The following is a 16,284-nucleotide window of genomic DNA, read 5'->3' as shown; positions in this document are numbered from 1 at the left end:
CTGATGTCATTCAAAGTTAGAATATTATTACAGACCATGATTTGTAACAATTCCACAATTAATTACACAAATTTTTAAAGGATACCTGTTGGCCATGCATGGTTTGTATCTGCTGCCAAGCTTTTATTTAGACTTCTTCCAGCTCCTGATATCCGTGATAAGCATGGCAAGCTTTGGTATCCATGAACTGTTGCCACAGCCTTGACTATTCTGACACACTACTGATCAGCTCTCAACTTCTTTCTTCCATGGTCCAGCTCCAGGGGTCTGGTCCACATGGCCTATTCCCATTTGTGTGCACAGTATTTGGGAGTTCTGCAGTGTCATGGAGTTTTACAGTAGAAACTGGCCCTTCATCCCAACTCATCCTTGTCAACCAAGTTGTCTCCCTGAACTACCTGTTGGCCTGCATCCTGCAACCCATTCTATCCACATACCTGGTGAAATGTCTTTTAAACGTTGTAATTGTACCCGCCCCGATCACTTTCTCTGGTAGTTTGTTTCATATACCTATTTGTGGAAAAAGTTGCCCCTTGAGACCCTTTTAAATCATTCCTATCTTAAATTTATATTTCTGGTTTTAGATTCTCTTACCTTCAAAAAAAGACAGTGACCATTCATTTTTTTATGTGTCCCTCATGATTTTATATACCTCGATAAGATGACACCCCCCCCCCCACCACCCCAAGCCTCCTGCACTCCAGAAAAAAATGCCCCAGCCTATCCAGTATCTTCAGTCCTAGTGACATCCTTGTGAATCGTTTCTGCCCCTTTCCTGGTTAATCATGTCATTCGTATGATGTGGTGATCAGAACTGCGCACAATACTCCAGGTGCAGCTTCACCAACATCTGCTGATGTAACATGATATCCCAATTCATGTACTCCATGCCCTGATTGATGAAGGCAAGCGTGCCAAATGCTTTCTTCACCACTCTGTCTACTTGTGTCATCACCTTCAGGGAACTATATACATGTTTTCTCTGTTCTACAATACTCCCCAGGGTCCTGCCATTCACTGGTAAGTCCTGCCCTGGTTTAACTAACTATAACTCCTTTTATTTGTCTGAGTTTAATTCCCATCTGCCAATACTTGTCCACTTTCCCAGTTGACCTTGATCCTGTTGGAATTTTAGTTAATCTTCTTCACTATCCACTATATCATCGATTTTTGGGTCATCCACAAACTTACTAACCATGCCAATTACATTCTCATTCAAATCATTAATACAGATGATAAACAATAGTGGACCCAGCATTCATCCCCATGGCACACCACTGATCATAGGCCTCCAATCTGACATACAGTCCTCAATTGTCATCCTCTGTCTCCCCTATCATCAAGCTAATTCTGTATTTGTGACCAATTTGCCATGGATCCCATATGTTCTAAGCTACCAGACCAGCCTACCATGCGAGGCCTTGTCATATATATCTCCATCATCAACTATGTTTTCATACTCCTGACAACTTTGCCCTTCACTCTTAGCAGGAACCTGTTGCTCTCCATATCTCACTTATGAAAGCCTTCCTCTTGCCAGACATCCTGATAGGTTTATAAAATGATTAGAGGCATGAATAGGATAGATAGTCAGAATCTTTCACCCAGGATAGAAATATCACAGACTAGAGGACATGCATTTAAGATGAAAGGTTGGGGAGGGGGGGGGGGGGGTGTATTGAAGATATGTGGGGCAAGTATTTTTTACATAGATGCCTGAAACAGGCTGTCAAGGCTATTAATGGAAGTAAATACAAAAGAAGCATTTAATAGACTTCTAGATAGACACATGAATCTTCTTCAGCATGATGCTGAAACAAGCCATGAAAGACCTCATCAATGAAGACGCTGTTTACATCCGGTACCGCACGGATGGCAGTCTCTTCAATCTGAGGCGCCTGCAAGCTCACACCAAGACACAAGAGCAACTTGTCTGTGAACTACTCTTTGCAGACGATGCCGCTTTAGTTGCCCATTCAGAGCCAGCTCTTCAGCGCTTGACGTCCTGTTTTACGGAAACTGCCAAAATGTTTGGCCTGGAAGTCAGCCTGAAGAAAACTGAGGTCCTCCATCAGCCAGCTCCCCACCATGACTACCAGCCCCCCCCCACATCTCCATCAGGCACACAAAACTCAAAACGGTCAACCAGTTTACCTATCTCGGCTGCACCATTTCATCGGATGCAAGGATCGACAACGAGATAGACAACAGACTCGCCAAGGCAAATAGCGCCTTTGGAAGACTACACAAAAGAGTCTGGAAAATCAACCAACTGAAAAACCTCACGAAGATTAGTGTATACAGAGCCGTTGTCATACCCACACTCCTGTTCGGCTCCGAATCATGGGTCCTCTACCGGCATCACCTACGGCTCCTAGAACACTTCCACCAGCTTTGTCTCCGCTCCATCCTCAACATTCATTGGAGCGACTTCATCCCTAACATCGAAGTACTCGAGATGGCAGAGGCCGACAGCATCGAATCCACACTGCTGAAGATCCAGCTGCGCTGGGTAGGTCACGTCTCCAGAATGGAAGACCATCGCCTTCCCAAGATCGTGTTATATGGCGAGCTCTCCACTGGCCACCATGACAGAGGTGCACCAAAGAAGAGGTACAAGGACTGCCTAAAGAAATCTCTTGGTGCCTGCCACATTGACCACCGCCAGTGGGCTGATATCGCCTCAAACTGTGCATCTTGGCGCCTCACAGTTCGGCAGGCAGCAACTTCCTTTGAAGAAGACCGCAGAGCCCACCTCACTGACAAAAAACAAAGGAGGAAAAGCCCAACACCCAACCCCAACCAACCAATTTTCCCTTGCAACCGCTGCAACCGTGTCTGCCTGTCCCGCATCGGACTTGTCAGCCACAAACAAGCCTGCAGCTGACGTGGACATTACCTCTCCATAAATCTTCGTCCACGAAGCCAAGCCAAAGAAAGAAGATAGACACATGAATATGCAAGGAAAGGGATACAAATTATGTGCCAGCAGAAGAGATGGTTTAATTTGGCATCATGTTCCGTGCATACAAAGTGGGTTGAACGGACTGTTCCTTTGTTGTATTGGCAATGTTCTAACCCTTAACGTGCAAACAGCCTCTCCCAATTAACTTTTGCAAGTTCCTGTCCAATGCCATCAAAATTAACCTTGCCCGAATTTAGGACTTCAATTTGTGGACCAGTTCTATCTCTTTCCATGACTATTTAAAAACTAACAGAATTCTGGCCACTGGACCCAAACGATCTGGTTCTTCCGTCCTTCACACCTCTAACTCCTGACCTGCTACTAAAGCCAAATGTGATGGTGTCCCATCCCTTGCTAATCAGACTACTGACTTCTGTTTGATTAGAACTAAGCCTTAAATCTCACCACTGGTTTGTCTCTGAGTGTTGCTCCCACACCAGAGCATTGCTTGCCCACATCAACACTTCTGCTGAGATCTTTTTACTTTATCACCTCAAGTCTTTGATGCTCATTGCCAAACCTCCATAATTCTGTAAACTAACAATGTATTGACTCACACTTGACACAATTCCACACACTAGCTGTTTACCAACAGCTTCTGTGTTGATTTTAAAATTTGGCCATGACTTTACCCTTTGCTTCCTTCCTCTAAAGTACTACAATGTATAACTTATCCTCACAGGAAACTGATAGGGCCCATCTATATATGTCTGGTTTAGATTAGTCAGGACTGGGCCGGTGTTGGGATTGGCTATGGTTGGTTTAGGTTTGGTTCAGGTTCTGTTGAAATTCTGTATTTCTTGTTTTATCAATCAGCTCAATCAATTAACAATCAGTTTTGGTGACACTGAGTTATGTTGTTATTGGTGCACCATTCAACCAAGTTTTCAATTTCCATCCTGTATGCAGACTCATCCCCATCCTTTAATCAAACCATTACCATGGTGTCAGGTCAGCAAATTTGTAAATGGTATTATTGTTAGACATCAGAAACTCTGGCAAATTTCTACAGATGTGTGGTGGAAAGTGTGCTGACCAGCTGAATCACGGTCTGGTATGGGAGCACCAGACCATAAAGCCCTCTAAATGATAGTGGACACAGCCCAGGATATTACAGACAAAACCCTCCCCACTATTGAGTAGATCTACAGGGAACGTGGGCGTCGGAGAGCAGCAGCAATCATCAAAGACAAACGCCACCTCGCACACCATCTGTTCTCGCTACTGCCATAAGGAAAGAGATATAGGTGCCATAAGACTCACACCACCAGGTTCAGGAACAGCTGCCACCCCTCCACCATCAGACTTCTCAACAACAAACTCAATCAGGAACTCATTTAAGAATTCTTACTTATGCATTTTATTGATTTTTCTTTGCTCTCCCTGTATTTCACAATCAGTTTGTTTGCATTTGTTGTCTACTTACAGTTGTTTTGATTGTTTACAAGTTCAAGCTCTGTGCAGTTAAATTTTGCACTACCAATTAGTGGTAATTCTGCTGCACCTGCAGCAATCAGGAATCTCAGGGTTGTATGTGATGCATTGTATGTATTCTGACAATAAATCTGAATCTGATTTTGCACTAGCTATTGTGCTTAAGGTTGGGTTGACTTGCCTGGATAGCACACACACCAAATAGCTCATTGAATGTTGATACACTTGACAGCAATAAACAATTTCAATCAATGAACCCAAAACCTTATTTTTGCTCTATTGCCACCAGAGCCTTAAATTATAATGCACAATTTAAACCTTTCCATCTTAGCTATATAACATTGTAGGCCCAAAATGAGCTCAAAGATGATCCAAAGCTTTCCAGAAACAGTCCTTTGGCCACGCCATTTCCTTTGCTGCCGCCCTCTCACTTTGTGGCTGGCCCATTAGTTTTAATATCTTGTTTCAGAATCAAGGTATCAACCAGATTTGTTGCACACCTGTAACTGCCCGTAGGTGATGAGCTGAAGCCTTATTTCTCTGCAATTTTCTACCATAGGGATGGATTCCTTGGGCTCTCTTTTCAATGGCTGAGAGTGTTTGAGAAGAGCACTCCTTGACCCCTGTAATAGGTTGTCATATAGCCACATTTCCATTGTTTTTCATTACCTGCACTAGCTTTCCAACAATAGAACCTGTAGTGTTCTTGGAAAATGCCTTGTAATGAGGATCACTTGCTTCCACTCCAGTTCTGTGATGATGACTCCAATTTGTCTACAGTAGGTGCTCATTGGGGGGGGGGGGGGGGGGGGGTGGGGAAATAGTGGTGTAGATTTTAAGGTGCTGTGCTCCTTCCACTGCATTGGCCACAATGCCATATGCTCCTGACTTAAAGATTTTAAGCTCCCAGTGCCAACTTGGATACTCGTTCACCACTTTGCATGATCGTGGACCAGGAATCTCATGGTCAGATGAGGTGTGCACTTTTAACAAGGCTTCGAGAACAACTTTGAATCTTTTTCTTCAGTTTCCCGTTCAGCTCTGTCTGTCTGATAATCAATAAGGGAGAGAACTTGGAATAGAATATATGTGTGGGAATCTAGGGTCAGGCATGTTGATGCTGTGGAGCTGACAGACAGTAATTAGTGTCTCAGTGCTGGGATGTTGGTCTGGAAGAGAAGGCTGATCCCTGTCATTGCATTTGGTACAATTGTGAAGTTGCATTGCAGTGCAGATGTGCCTTCTCTTTAAATATTGGAATAACCTTTGTTTGAATTCTGCTTGGGGCTCTCCAGAGTCACATTGCCCTCTAAATAGGCAATGCCAAGGACCAGCAATTGTAGGAATGTGCTTATTTTAGGCTCATCCAAAAATCTCCATTTTGTTGGCTCCAAGTTCCAGAGCACTCAGGCCAGGTTTGTGAATTCTGAGGAATGCATAATCCTGCTTGAAATTCCAAACAGCGGGATTTCTCAGGTTAACTATTTTGTGCACATGTGGTTCTTGCAACATTTTAAATATGGCCTATGGCTGATGTGATTGCTAAGTTTCATTTATTCTCATCAACAGAACTTTATGGAATGTCATCATTCTCAATGACCTTCCTGTCCGTGTGTGTTTTGTCTGAATTACAGACTAAACTCCATCCCAAACTTCCCATGATTCTGATGGAAGATCATCAACCTGTTCCTGCTGGATCCTTGCAAAACTTGGCTTTAAAACTTAACAGCAGTTCTCTTTTGCTAGCTTTATCCCAGTTTAATAACTAGTTATTTGTTTGCAAATCAGGCTTTCAAGCAATCCCAGAATCTGATATGGAAGAGAGAACAGCAGACCATGCTCCCTTGGGAACATTCCAGAACCTCGCTATTGTGACAAGGAAGTCAGAACCTGGTAGGTGGGAGATCACATGTTCTTACAAAACTTAGTAATGTTGCATTTTGATAGTGATGCTGGATTTTTGTCTATTATTATCCTGGAATCCTGCTGTGGAGGTATTTAAGCTGAGGAGAAAAAGCCTCTGGGCTCGAGGACTGGATTATGAGGAAGAGGATGAGGATCTTTGGAGGGGATGCAACGTTCCAGAACACAAATCAGTTGTCATTTATGGGAAAAGATGAGCTTCCCATTCATTCAACTGCATCTACCAATTCCCAGTCAAGGCAGCTCTTCCACAGCAAGCTTCATCTTTTGGACAGTGGAGACTGTTGCTCAGCCTCCAGTTGTCTAGTCATAAACATTTTTAAATTTTATTTTTTTTTTATATACCTAGAAATAAAGCATGGTAACAAGCCATTCCAGCCCACAAGCCCGTGCCACCAAATTACACCCAACTGACCTACACCCCCGGTACGTTTTGAATGGTGGGAGGAAACCAGAGCCCCTGAGGAAAGCTCATGCAGACACAGGGAGAATAACCAAACTCCTTACAGATAGCACAGGATTTGAGCCCCGCTCCCAATCGCTGGTGCTGTAACAGCATCACACTAACCTCTATGTTAAGCGTGCCACCCATAACTAACTGAGTTAGTTTCCCAGTAAAATGTTCATTTGTGGAAGTTTTCTCCATTGTCATCTCTCTTTTTTAAATATTCTGGATTATTTGATCAGGACCTGATTCAAAGTCTCTGGTATCAGATGTTTAATTGTAAATTTTGCAGCCAGGTAGCTAATATTTGATTGCTAATATGTGAATCAAGTTTCATGGTAGTTTCAATTCAAAGAACTCTTCAGTTTGAGCAAGGTAGAGTAATGTTCATGTTAAAAGCTCAGTGAACAACATCAGATTGCATTATAACCCCTATCCTTCATACTGGCAACTTTACTATATTCACACTTTTTTATACCTATATGATCCATGACTTAAAAAGCATTCATTGTTTAAGCTCCTGACAGTCATATAAATTACTATCACAAACAGATTTTGTGAAACACATGATGTTAAAATTAATAGCTTGGATTCTAGCTGTCATGAGCAAATATTGTAAGATGTCAGTGAACTTTGTGCATCAATACAATAATGTCATCAAGACATTGATTCTATGTGGGAATTAAGGCAGCCATTCCTTAATGTTGTGCATTGTGAATCATTTGTTATTTTCAGAACAGAAGCAAGTTAAATAGACATATCAAGTTCATATAAAGTGTCAAATAAAATTACAACATTGTTATTGATAATACCAGTTAGAACACCGAACCTCCCATTTTTCATCATTATCAGTTGTCCCAGCATCCACCCTCTTGCAGGATGGAAGTTAAAGTTGGTCTTTTAATTGTTCAATTGATCAACCTTTGGCAAGACTGAACAAGGCACATTGTGGAAAATTTCTCTCATCATTTTGTGCATGGGGTTCAGTGTTGCTGATGAAGACTTGTTTGTCCATCTACAGTAGTTTGATTGCACCTTACCCTTAGAAACTTAGCAGTGTTTAAACTGAGTTACTTTGTTGCTACCAGGCTTTGTTGATCGCCTGAAGATTATTCACTTGAGACAGAGCAAATATCCGTGATGTAAAAATTCCACATGAAATGAAGGAAACTGGTATTCACTTTGTTTAAATGTTCAATGTGTTGCTCAGCTAAACAACTTAAGATGTTTCCACAGAGATCTCACACCGTGGGAGTGTTGTGCACTTCATACTATTGCCAAGAGCAACAAATGGAAATATGAAATTAAAAATGAATTATCTAGGTATTGTTCTTTGCCATGTCTCACACAGGATCTTCTGGGGTAACCGTGTCCCACACATACCTGTACTGGGGCAACCATGTCCCACACATGCGTGTCCTGGGATGACTGCATCACACATGCCTCTCCTATGGTAACCATGTAATACATCTGTACCTGGGTAACTGTGTCCCACATAAACATCTCCTGGGATAGCTGTATCACACATACCTATCCTGGGATAACCAGGTCCTAAACACACCTTCCCTGGAGTAACTTTGTCCCATACTCACTTGTCCTACAATAACCATGGCCCATACACCTGTCATGCAGGTAACCATGTCCCACACACTTATCTATAGAACAGTACAGCAGAAAACAGTCCTTTGGCCCTTCTTGTCTGTGTCAAACTATTATTCTGCTGAGTTCCACTGACCTGCACTTGGACCATATCTCTCCATACTCTTCCCATCCAAAGTGAAAATTGAGCCCACATTCACTTCAGCTCCTTCCACATTCCCACCACTCTGTGTGAAGCATTTCCCACTTATGTTACCCCTAAATTATTTCCCTTTCACCTTTAACCCATGTCCTCTGGCTTGTATCTCACCTAACCTCAATGGACAAAAAACCTACATGCATTTACTCTAGCCATACCCATCATAATTTTGTATATCTCTATCAAATTTCCCTTCATCCTTCTATGCTCCAGGGAATAAAATCCAAGTCTGTTTAACTTGTAACTCATTTCTTCAAGTCCCGGCAACATCCTTTTAAATCTCCTCTGCACTCTTTCAATGTTATTAATATCCTTCCTGTATTTAGGTGACCGAAGCTGCACACAATACTCCAAATTCGGCTTCACCAATGTCTTATTCAACTTTACCATAACATACAAGCTCCCATACTCAATACTTTGATTTATGGAAAATGTGCCAAAGGTTCTCTTTATCACCCTATCTACCTGTGATGCCATTTTCAGGGAATTATATATCTGTATTTCTAGATCCCTCTGTTCTACCGCATTCCTCAGTGCCCTGCCGTTTACGGTGTATGTCCTGTCTTGGTTTGTCTTTCCAAAGCACAACAACTCACACTTGACTGCAGTACAATCCATCTGCCATTTTTCAGACCATTTTTCCAGCTGGTCCAGATACCTCTGCAACTTTTGAAATCCTTCCACACTGTGCATAATGTCTCCAGTCTTTGTATCATGGGCAAACTTGCTGATCCAATTTACCGCATAATCATCCAGATTATTGATATAGATGACAAGCAACAACAGATCCATTTCTGCCCGAGACAGGCCTCTAGTCAGAGAGGCAATCATCCACTACCACTCTCTGCCTTCTCCTATAAGGCTAATTACGAATTCAGTTTACTATCTCACCATGAACCTTCCCAACTTATCTTCTACGTGGGCCCTTGTCAATGGCCTTACTAAAATCCATGTAGACAAAATCCATGGCCTTTCTTTCATTAGCTTTCCTGGTACCCTACTTGAAAAACTCTGATTAGCTAAACTTGACCTACCACACACAAAGCCATCCTGACTTGCTCCAATCAGTCTCTGTCTATCCAAATACTTGTATATCCAATCTCTTAGAACACATTCCAATCACTTACCTACTACTGACGTCAGCATCATTGGCCTATAATTTTCTGGATTGTTTTTCAAATCTGTTTTAAACAATGGAACAATATGAGCTAACCTCCAATCATCTGTGGCTTAGGACAGATGATATATGATATATATGTTAAATATATCTGCCAGGGCCTCTGCAATTTCTACACTAGCCTCCCTCGAGGATCGAGGGAATCACTTGTTGGGCCCTGGGGATTTATCCAGCCTTTTTTTTGTCTTAGATAACTAACACTTCCTCCTCTTTAATCTGTGTAGGTTCCATGACATCACTTCTTTTTTGTCTCACTTCCATAGATTCTGTGCCATTTTCCTGTCCCTTACAAACCTTTTGCTTTTAATAGAAAGCAGTAGAAGCCCTTAGGAATTTACCTTACATTTCTGTCTTCTTTTCACTCTCCTGATTTCCTTCTTGTTTATTTTTGCATTTTTTACACTCCTCAAGTACCACATTTGTTCTTTGTTCCTTATAGCTTTCTTCTTCTTAACCAGATACTCAATATCCCTCAAAAAACAAAGTTCCCATGCCTTTAATCCTAACAGGAACATACAAACTATGTACACTTAAAGGCCTCTCATTTACCAAGCACATCCTTGCCAGAAAATAACCTGTCCCAATCTATGCTTTCTAGATTCTTTCTCATTTCCTCAAAGTTGGCCTTTCACCAATTTAGCATCTTAACCTGAGGACCAGACCTATCTTTATCCATAATTGAAACTAATGGCATTATGATCACTGGTCCCAAAGTGTTCCTCTACACACACTTCCGTCACCTGTCCTGTCTCATTCCTGAATAAGAGATCCAGTGTTGTACTCTCTCTAGTTGGTACCTTTTTTTTTTAATTTTTTATTTTTCACACTGTAAATCACATTAGCCATGATGTACACTTTTTCTTTTTCACACATATACAGTGACTTTTTCTCCCCCCCCCCACCTCCCTCCTCCCAGGCCACCCCCCCACCACCCCCCCTCTCATCCATTTTAGGTATACAATCTAGGTTGCATTAAACCAGTCAGACAATGTTGTCATTCAACAAAAATACACCAGAAATTCTACTGAGTCCATTCTTTTCTTTCCTTCTCCTTCCATCAACTTAGGTAATGTTTGTCCCCGGTAGGTTTTCGCTATTGTATTTAATGTAAGGCTCCCATATATACCAAAGAATCCAGAGATCTTTCTCCTAAGTAACATAAAAAACAAAGAATTTGGAATTGATTTGGAGGATGCACAAAAAAGATCTCTAGTTGGTACCTTGATATATGTTCAGGGAAGTTTCCTAAATTAATATTTGACATATTCTAAGCCATCCAGTCCTTTTACAGAATGGTAGTCAGAATCAATATAGGGAAAGTTAAAATCAGCTACTATCACAACATTTTTTCCTGCAGCTATCCTCAATCACTCTGCAGATTTGTTCTTCCAATTCTCACTGACCATAGAGTGATCTATAAAACAACCCCATTAATATCTCTCCCGTTCCTTAGTTCCACCCATATAACCTCACTAGTCAAACTCTCTAGTCTGCCCTGAATGAACATAGCTGTGGCATTTTCCCCGACAAGCGATCCCACCACCCCACTTTCATTCTTCCCACTTTATTGCATCCAACAGAACATAACCCAAGAACATTGAGCTGCCAGTCCTGCCCCTGCTGCAACTAAGTTTCATTAATGGGAAGAATGTCACAATTATAAATACTAATCCATGATCTAAGCCCATTTGCCTTACTCCTTGCATTGAAATTGGCATGCCTTGGAACACTTTCCCACCATGGACAACCCTTTGATTCCTACCTTTGCATGCAGTCTTAGCATAATATTTTCTACCTCCAAGCCACTTTCTCTTCTGGCACTCTGGATCCCATCCCACTGGAAATCTAGTTTAAATGCCCAGAGCAGACCTTCCAACAGGGATATTAGTCCTGGGGTAACTGTATGCTATCAACCTGTCCCAGGGTAACCGTGTCCCATACATCTGTCCCAGGGTTACCGTGACCCACACATCTGACCTGGGGATACAGAGTCCCATACATGCCTGTCCCGGAGTTATCGTGTCCCACACACACCTGTCCTGGAGTAACTATGTCCCTCACCCATCTGTCCTGGTGTAACCACATCCCTCGCACACCTACCCTGGGGAGGGGGTGTTGTAAATATGTGTGTGTGTGTGAGAGAGAGAGAGAGAGAGAGAGAGAGAGAGATATTTATATACTGTAAGTTTGTGTGTGTGTGTGTGTGTGTGTGTGTGTGTGTGTGTGTGTGTGTGTGTGAGATGAACTCAACAAATGGTTCCTGGGCTTAGCTCCAAGAAATGGGCTTCTGTGATTGCTCTTTATCACTGTGTTGCTTTGGATCTGACTTAATGGAATTAAGAGCAGGACCTTGAAACACAACAGTCTCGCTCTTTAGTTTCACTGAAGTATGTGCTTTCTCTGTGAGGAATTGATTGCTGTAGCAATATTAATTCCATTTGTATCTCACTTAAGTTGGTGCCTGATGAGACAACACTATTGCAAACAGAATCCGCACAGGAAACATCTTTTTCAGCTGCAGCATTTAAGATTAATTCTCAGTGAATGCATTTTACTCTAAAATCCAGTTAAGGAGTTTGTTGACTCACAGGGGAGGCGAAGAACCCAGGCAATTACAGTAATGGCTCGGAAGCTGCTCGAACATTGAATGTCCTGATTTGGGAGCATGCTTCAGTGATGCATCTACCTGATACAATGAAAGGTGGCAGCAGGATCTGATTCTACCATTAATTCTGCCAGAAAAAGGTCCTTGAAGTAAAAGAAGGCCTGTTTTTACTTAAAGTGGGTTTTACATTCATGTCCAAAACACAGAGTTATTAAACCAGCCACAACTCTTAATCCCCACTGGCCGTGTTCCCCCTCCATCTCATCATTAGACTGGTGGTGTGAGCTCCTCCCCCTTACATCAAGCTGCTCTGGCTGTGTCCCTCAGTGCCTCAGATGTGGAGGAGAAGCAGAAGCCCACATTCTAGGTGTGTAGCTTGAGGGCTTGTATTTGGAATTCTTTTCTCATGAGGGCTGTGGAAGCTCAGTTATGGAGGGTGTATGGGGTGGGTGTTTAGACTTGGCATTTGAGGGTTGTGGTATTTGGCTAAAGAGGCGCTGAGCTGTTGTCATTGAACTGCTAATGTTGCCTTTTAACCGTCGATTGTGGTTGCAGTCAGAGCGATTTAGTCAGGCTGTGATTCCTCTGAAGACTGCTGAAGAACACTGATGAAGTTCAGGATTTGGACAAAGGTCTTATGGTTTTATTAAAAAAATATTACATAGTGTTGAGGGGTCTTTTATAACTACCTGAGATGACAAATGGGACTTCAGTTTGACATTTGATGCCAAGAACAGGTATCTCTAACAGTGCAGGTTTCCCTCAGCACTTCATTGGGAACATCTGCCTTCATTTTGTGCCTGGCAGAGCAGGGTCTGAGTCAGTGGCCTTCCAGTTCACAGACAAAACCATGCCTGATCTTTAACTGTTCCCAGTCAGTATGAATGCATCTCACTCAATGAATGGAGAGCAAATAATCAGTGCTCCTCCAATAACAATTGGATCAATTTTCTTTCATTTTCCTATTAAAATGTTGATCTTGAAATCAAGGTCCATGGATAACTTAGGTTCTGGGAATAACATTCACCTTTGAAGCACTGAAAGATAAGGCCAGAGGAAAGACCACCATATTGCTGTGTGCAAATGTGCTATCACATTACCCACACTGACTCAGAGACTCTACTTTAAACTTATTTGGTTGGCTATAAGATACTTCTGTCAAGAACTAAGTAAATTGATTCTTCTTTTTAATGTTGCGCATTGTGGTGTTTGGTCCTTATTTCTACCTGTATGCCTCGGCTCTCCTCTAAAGTAAGATATAATTATCAATATGAACTGCTTTGTTTTCCAAGTGTTGTAGGCATTTCTAAATAGTAGTTTTTAAAGTATTTACTAGATAAGTAGATACAATTTTCTGGCAATAGGTTATTTAACTGGATAACCTTGCAAATTTTCTGACCATAATGATGAGAATTGAGATCTGAGAGATAACCATCTCACTGATCATGTATGTATATTCTGCCTGAAGTTAATCCTGGGAAGCCCCTCCTGCTGTTCTGCTGGAACCAGAGACTGCTGCGGAAATGGTTCCCAGTGCAGGCTCATTTATAATGAATGAGGAAACCTCTCTGCTGATGCATTTATTTCATTTGATGGATGAGCTAGCCATTCTTCTTCTGTAGGTCGTATGCTTTTCTATATTTATTTCAGGAAGAGGGCAGCAGTTGCATTTACCTTGATCACCTTGTACTGCAACACAACTGGATGTCAAATTGTGAATTCATGTTAGTCTTCCTTTAGTATAGTGAGCTTTGTCTGGCATGTAGAATATGGGGCCATCAATCAATCAAATAGCATTGGGTAGATATTGACTCCTGGGAGGTGATTTTGAGGATATCACCTGTGCACGCCAACTGACTGGAGAATTTGCAGATATTTTCTACCTCGTACTTCAACCGTCTGAGGTCCTCAACTACTCCAAAAGGACCTCCATTATACCGGTGCCCAAGAAGAACAAGGTGGCCTGCCTCAATGACTGTGAAACCATGGCAGTGATGTTTACTGTGATGAAGTTCTTTGAGAGATTGGAAAGAGAGCAATTCATCTCCTGTCTCAGAAAGGACCTGGACCCACTTCCTTCAATCTATCGTCACAAGAGGTCAACTGTGAATGCCATCTCCGCTCAGTGCTTGATCACTTGGGCCACAAGAACACCTATATCAGGCTGTTGTTCATTGATAATACCTTGGCATTTAGCACAATCAGACCTGCAAAACTAGTTATCTAACTTCAGAATCTGGGCCTCTGTTCATGCCTTTTCAACTGGATCCTCTATTACCTCATCAGCAGACCCCAATCAGTGCGTATTGACAACATCAGCTCCTCCTTGCTAACCACCAACACAGGACTACATTGAGGCTAAGAAGTTAGCCCCCTGCTCTATTTCCTGTGCATTCATGACTGCATAGCCAATTTGGTTTCAGTGCAAACTATAAGTTCACTGATGACACCACCATTTTGGCCAAGTAACAGAAAATGCTGAGTCAGAATATAGAATGAGATCAAGAATCTGGTTGTGTGGAGCCAGGACAACAATCTTGTTCTCAGCATAAGCAAGACCAAGGAGCTTATTGTGGACTTGAGGATTGGGAGACTGAGAGTCTGTGCACCCTGTCTTCATTGACATGACAGTAGAGAAAGGGTTAGTTCCTTCATGTTCCTGGGAGTCTACATAGCAGAGGACCTCTTCTGGAACCAACATGTTGAAGCAACCATGAAGAAGGTGCACCTATACCTCTACTTTGTAGGAATTCTGAGGAGATGTGACATGTTGTTAAATACTCTATTGGATTTTTGCAGGTGTACCGTGGAAAGTAAACTGACTGGTTGAATCACAAACTGGTTTGAAAACTCAGTTCCCAGGAAAACAGAAGGCTGCAGAAAGCAGCAAACCCAGCCAAGTCCATCATGGGTACGAAGGTACAGCCTGAAGACCGGCACCTAAATGTTCAAGAACAGTTTTATTTGACAACTATCAGGCTCTCCTCTTGTTAGATTAGCTAACAATAAACTGCTCAAGACAAGTTTATTGTCATCTGATTGTATAAGAACCTGACAAAACAGCATTCTCCAGTTTTCAGTGCAAAACACATAGACATACAACCAGACATAACACACATACAGACAAACAAAACATACTCAGGACAAGTATTCATCTATGTAACTACACAAATATTGTTTTTAACAGTTGAGAGTCTTGGATTATTAGTATGAGCAGTTTCTTTGGTTATTTAGCATTCTCACTGCCAGTGGGAAGAAGCTGTTCCTCACCCTGGTATTCCTGGCTCTGTTACTCCTGTATCTCTTTCCCGATAGGAACAGTTGAAAGATGCTGTGTGCAGGGTGGAAGGGGTCCTCAATGATTTTCTGCACCCTCTTCAGAAAATGATCCTGGTAGATTGTGACGATTCGGGGTAGGGGAAGACTCCATTAATCCTCTTATCACTCTTATGGTCCTGTGATCCATTTCTCTGCAATAACCATACCACACTGTGATGCAGCCAGCCAGGATGTGGTCAATTCTGACCACTGTGTAAAGTTTGTACCATCACGCTGGGACTGCGACACTTTCCTGTGGGTGCTTTGGTTTCCTCCCATATCCTAAAGATGTGTGGTAGGTTACTGAAAATTGCCCTGAATGTGTTGGTGAGTGGTAGAATCTGTGAAGAGTTGACAGGAATGAGGAGAGAATAAAAAATGAAATGGATAAACATGATTTGTATAAAAGGTGGTAGATAGTTGGTGAAGACCCAATGGAACAAAGGGCCGGTTTTGGTGCTGTGTATCTCTATCTCTGTCCAGATATGTTGTTTAATCTGCATTGTAACAAGTAAGAAAGCCCAACATAAAGTTTGTTTATTATCATCTGGCTATGCATATACAACCAGATGAAACAACATTTCTCTTGGACCATTGTGCACACACATACACACATAGT

At 42.1% G+C, this 16,284-nt stretch overlaps 1 protein-coding gene across 15 annotated transcripts in view; it reads left to right on the top strand.

Annotated features, from left to right (window-relative positions):
• bbs9 (Bardet-Biedl syndrome 9) overlaps positions 1 to 16,284 on the top strand; it is a 516,876-nt gene that overhangs the window by 405,672 nt on the left and 94,920 nt on the right. For all 15 annotated transcript variants that reach the window (XR_011352170.1, XR_011352169.1, XM_069921046.1 and 12 more), the window contains one exon: positions 6,188 to 6,292. Coding sequence is in view for 13 of the 15 variants with exons in the window: in XM_069921037.1 (XP_069777138.1) it covers positions 6,188 to 6,292 (105 nt within the window). In the remaining 2 variants the exon portion in view is untranslated. The remainder of the gene's footprint in view (positions 1 to 6,187; positions 6,293 to 16,284) is intronic.

Source organism: Narcine bancroftii, chromosome 2, assembly GCF_036971445.1.
Source record: "Narcine bancroftii isolate sNarBan1 chromosome 2, sNarBan1.hap1, whole genome shotgun sequence".
NCBI lineage: Eukaryota > Metazoa > Chordata > Chondrichthyes > Torpediniformes > Narcinidae > Narcine > Narcine bancroftii.
The sequence above is the reverse complement of the archived record's forward strand: the minus strand, read 5'-3'. Positions and strand labels throughout refer to the sequence as shown.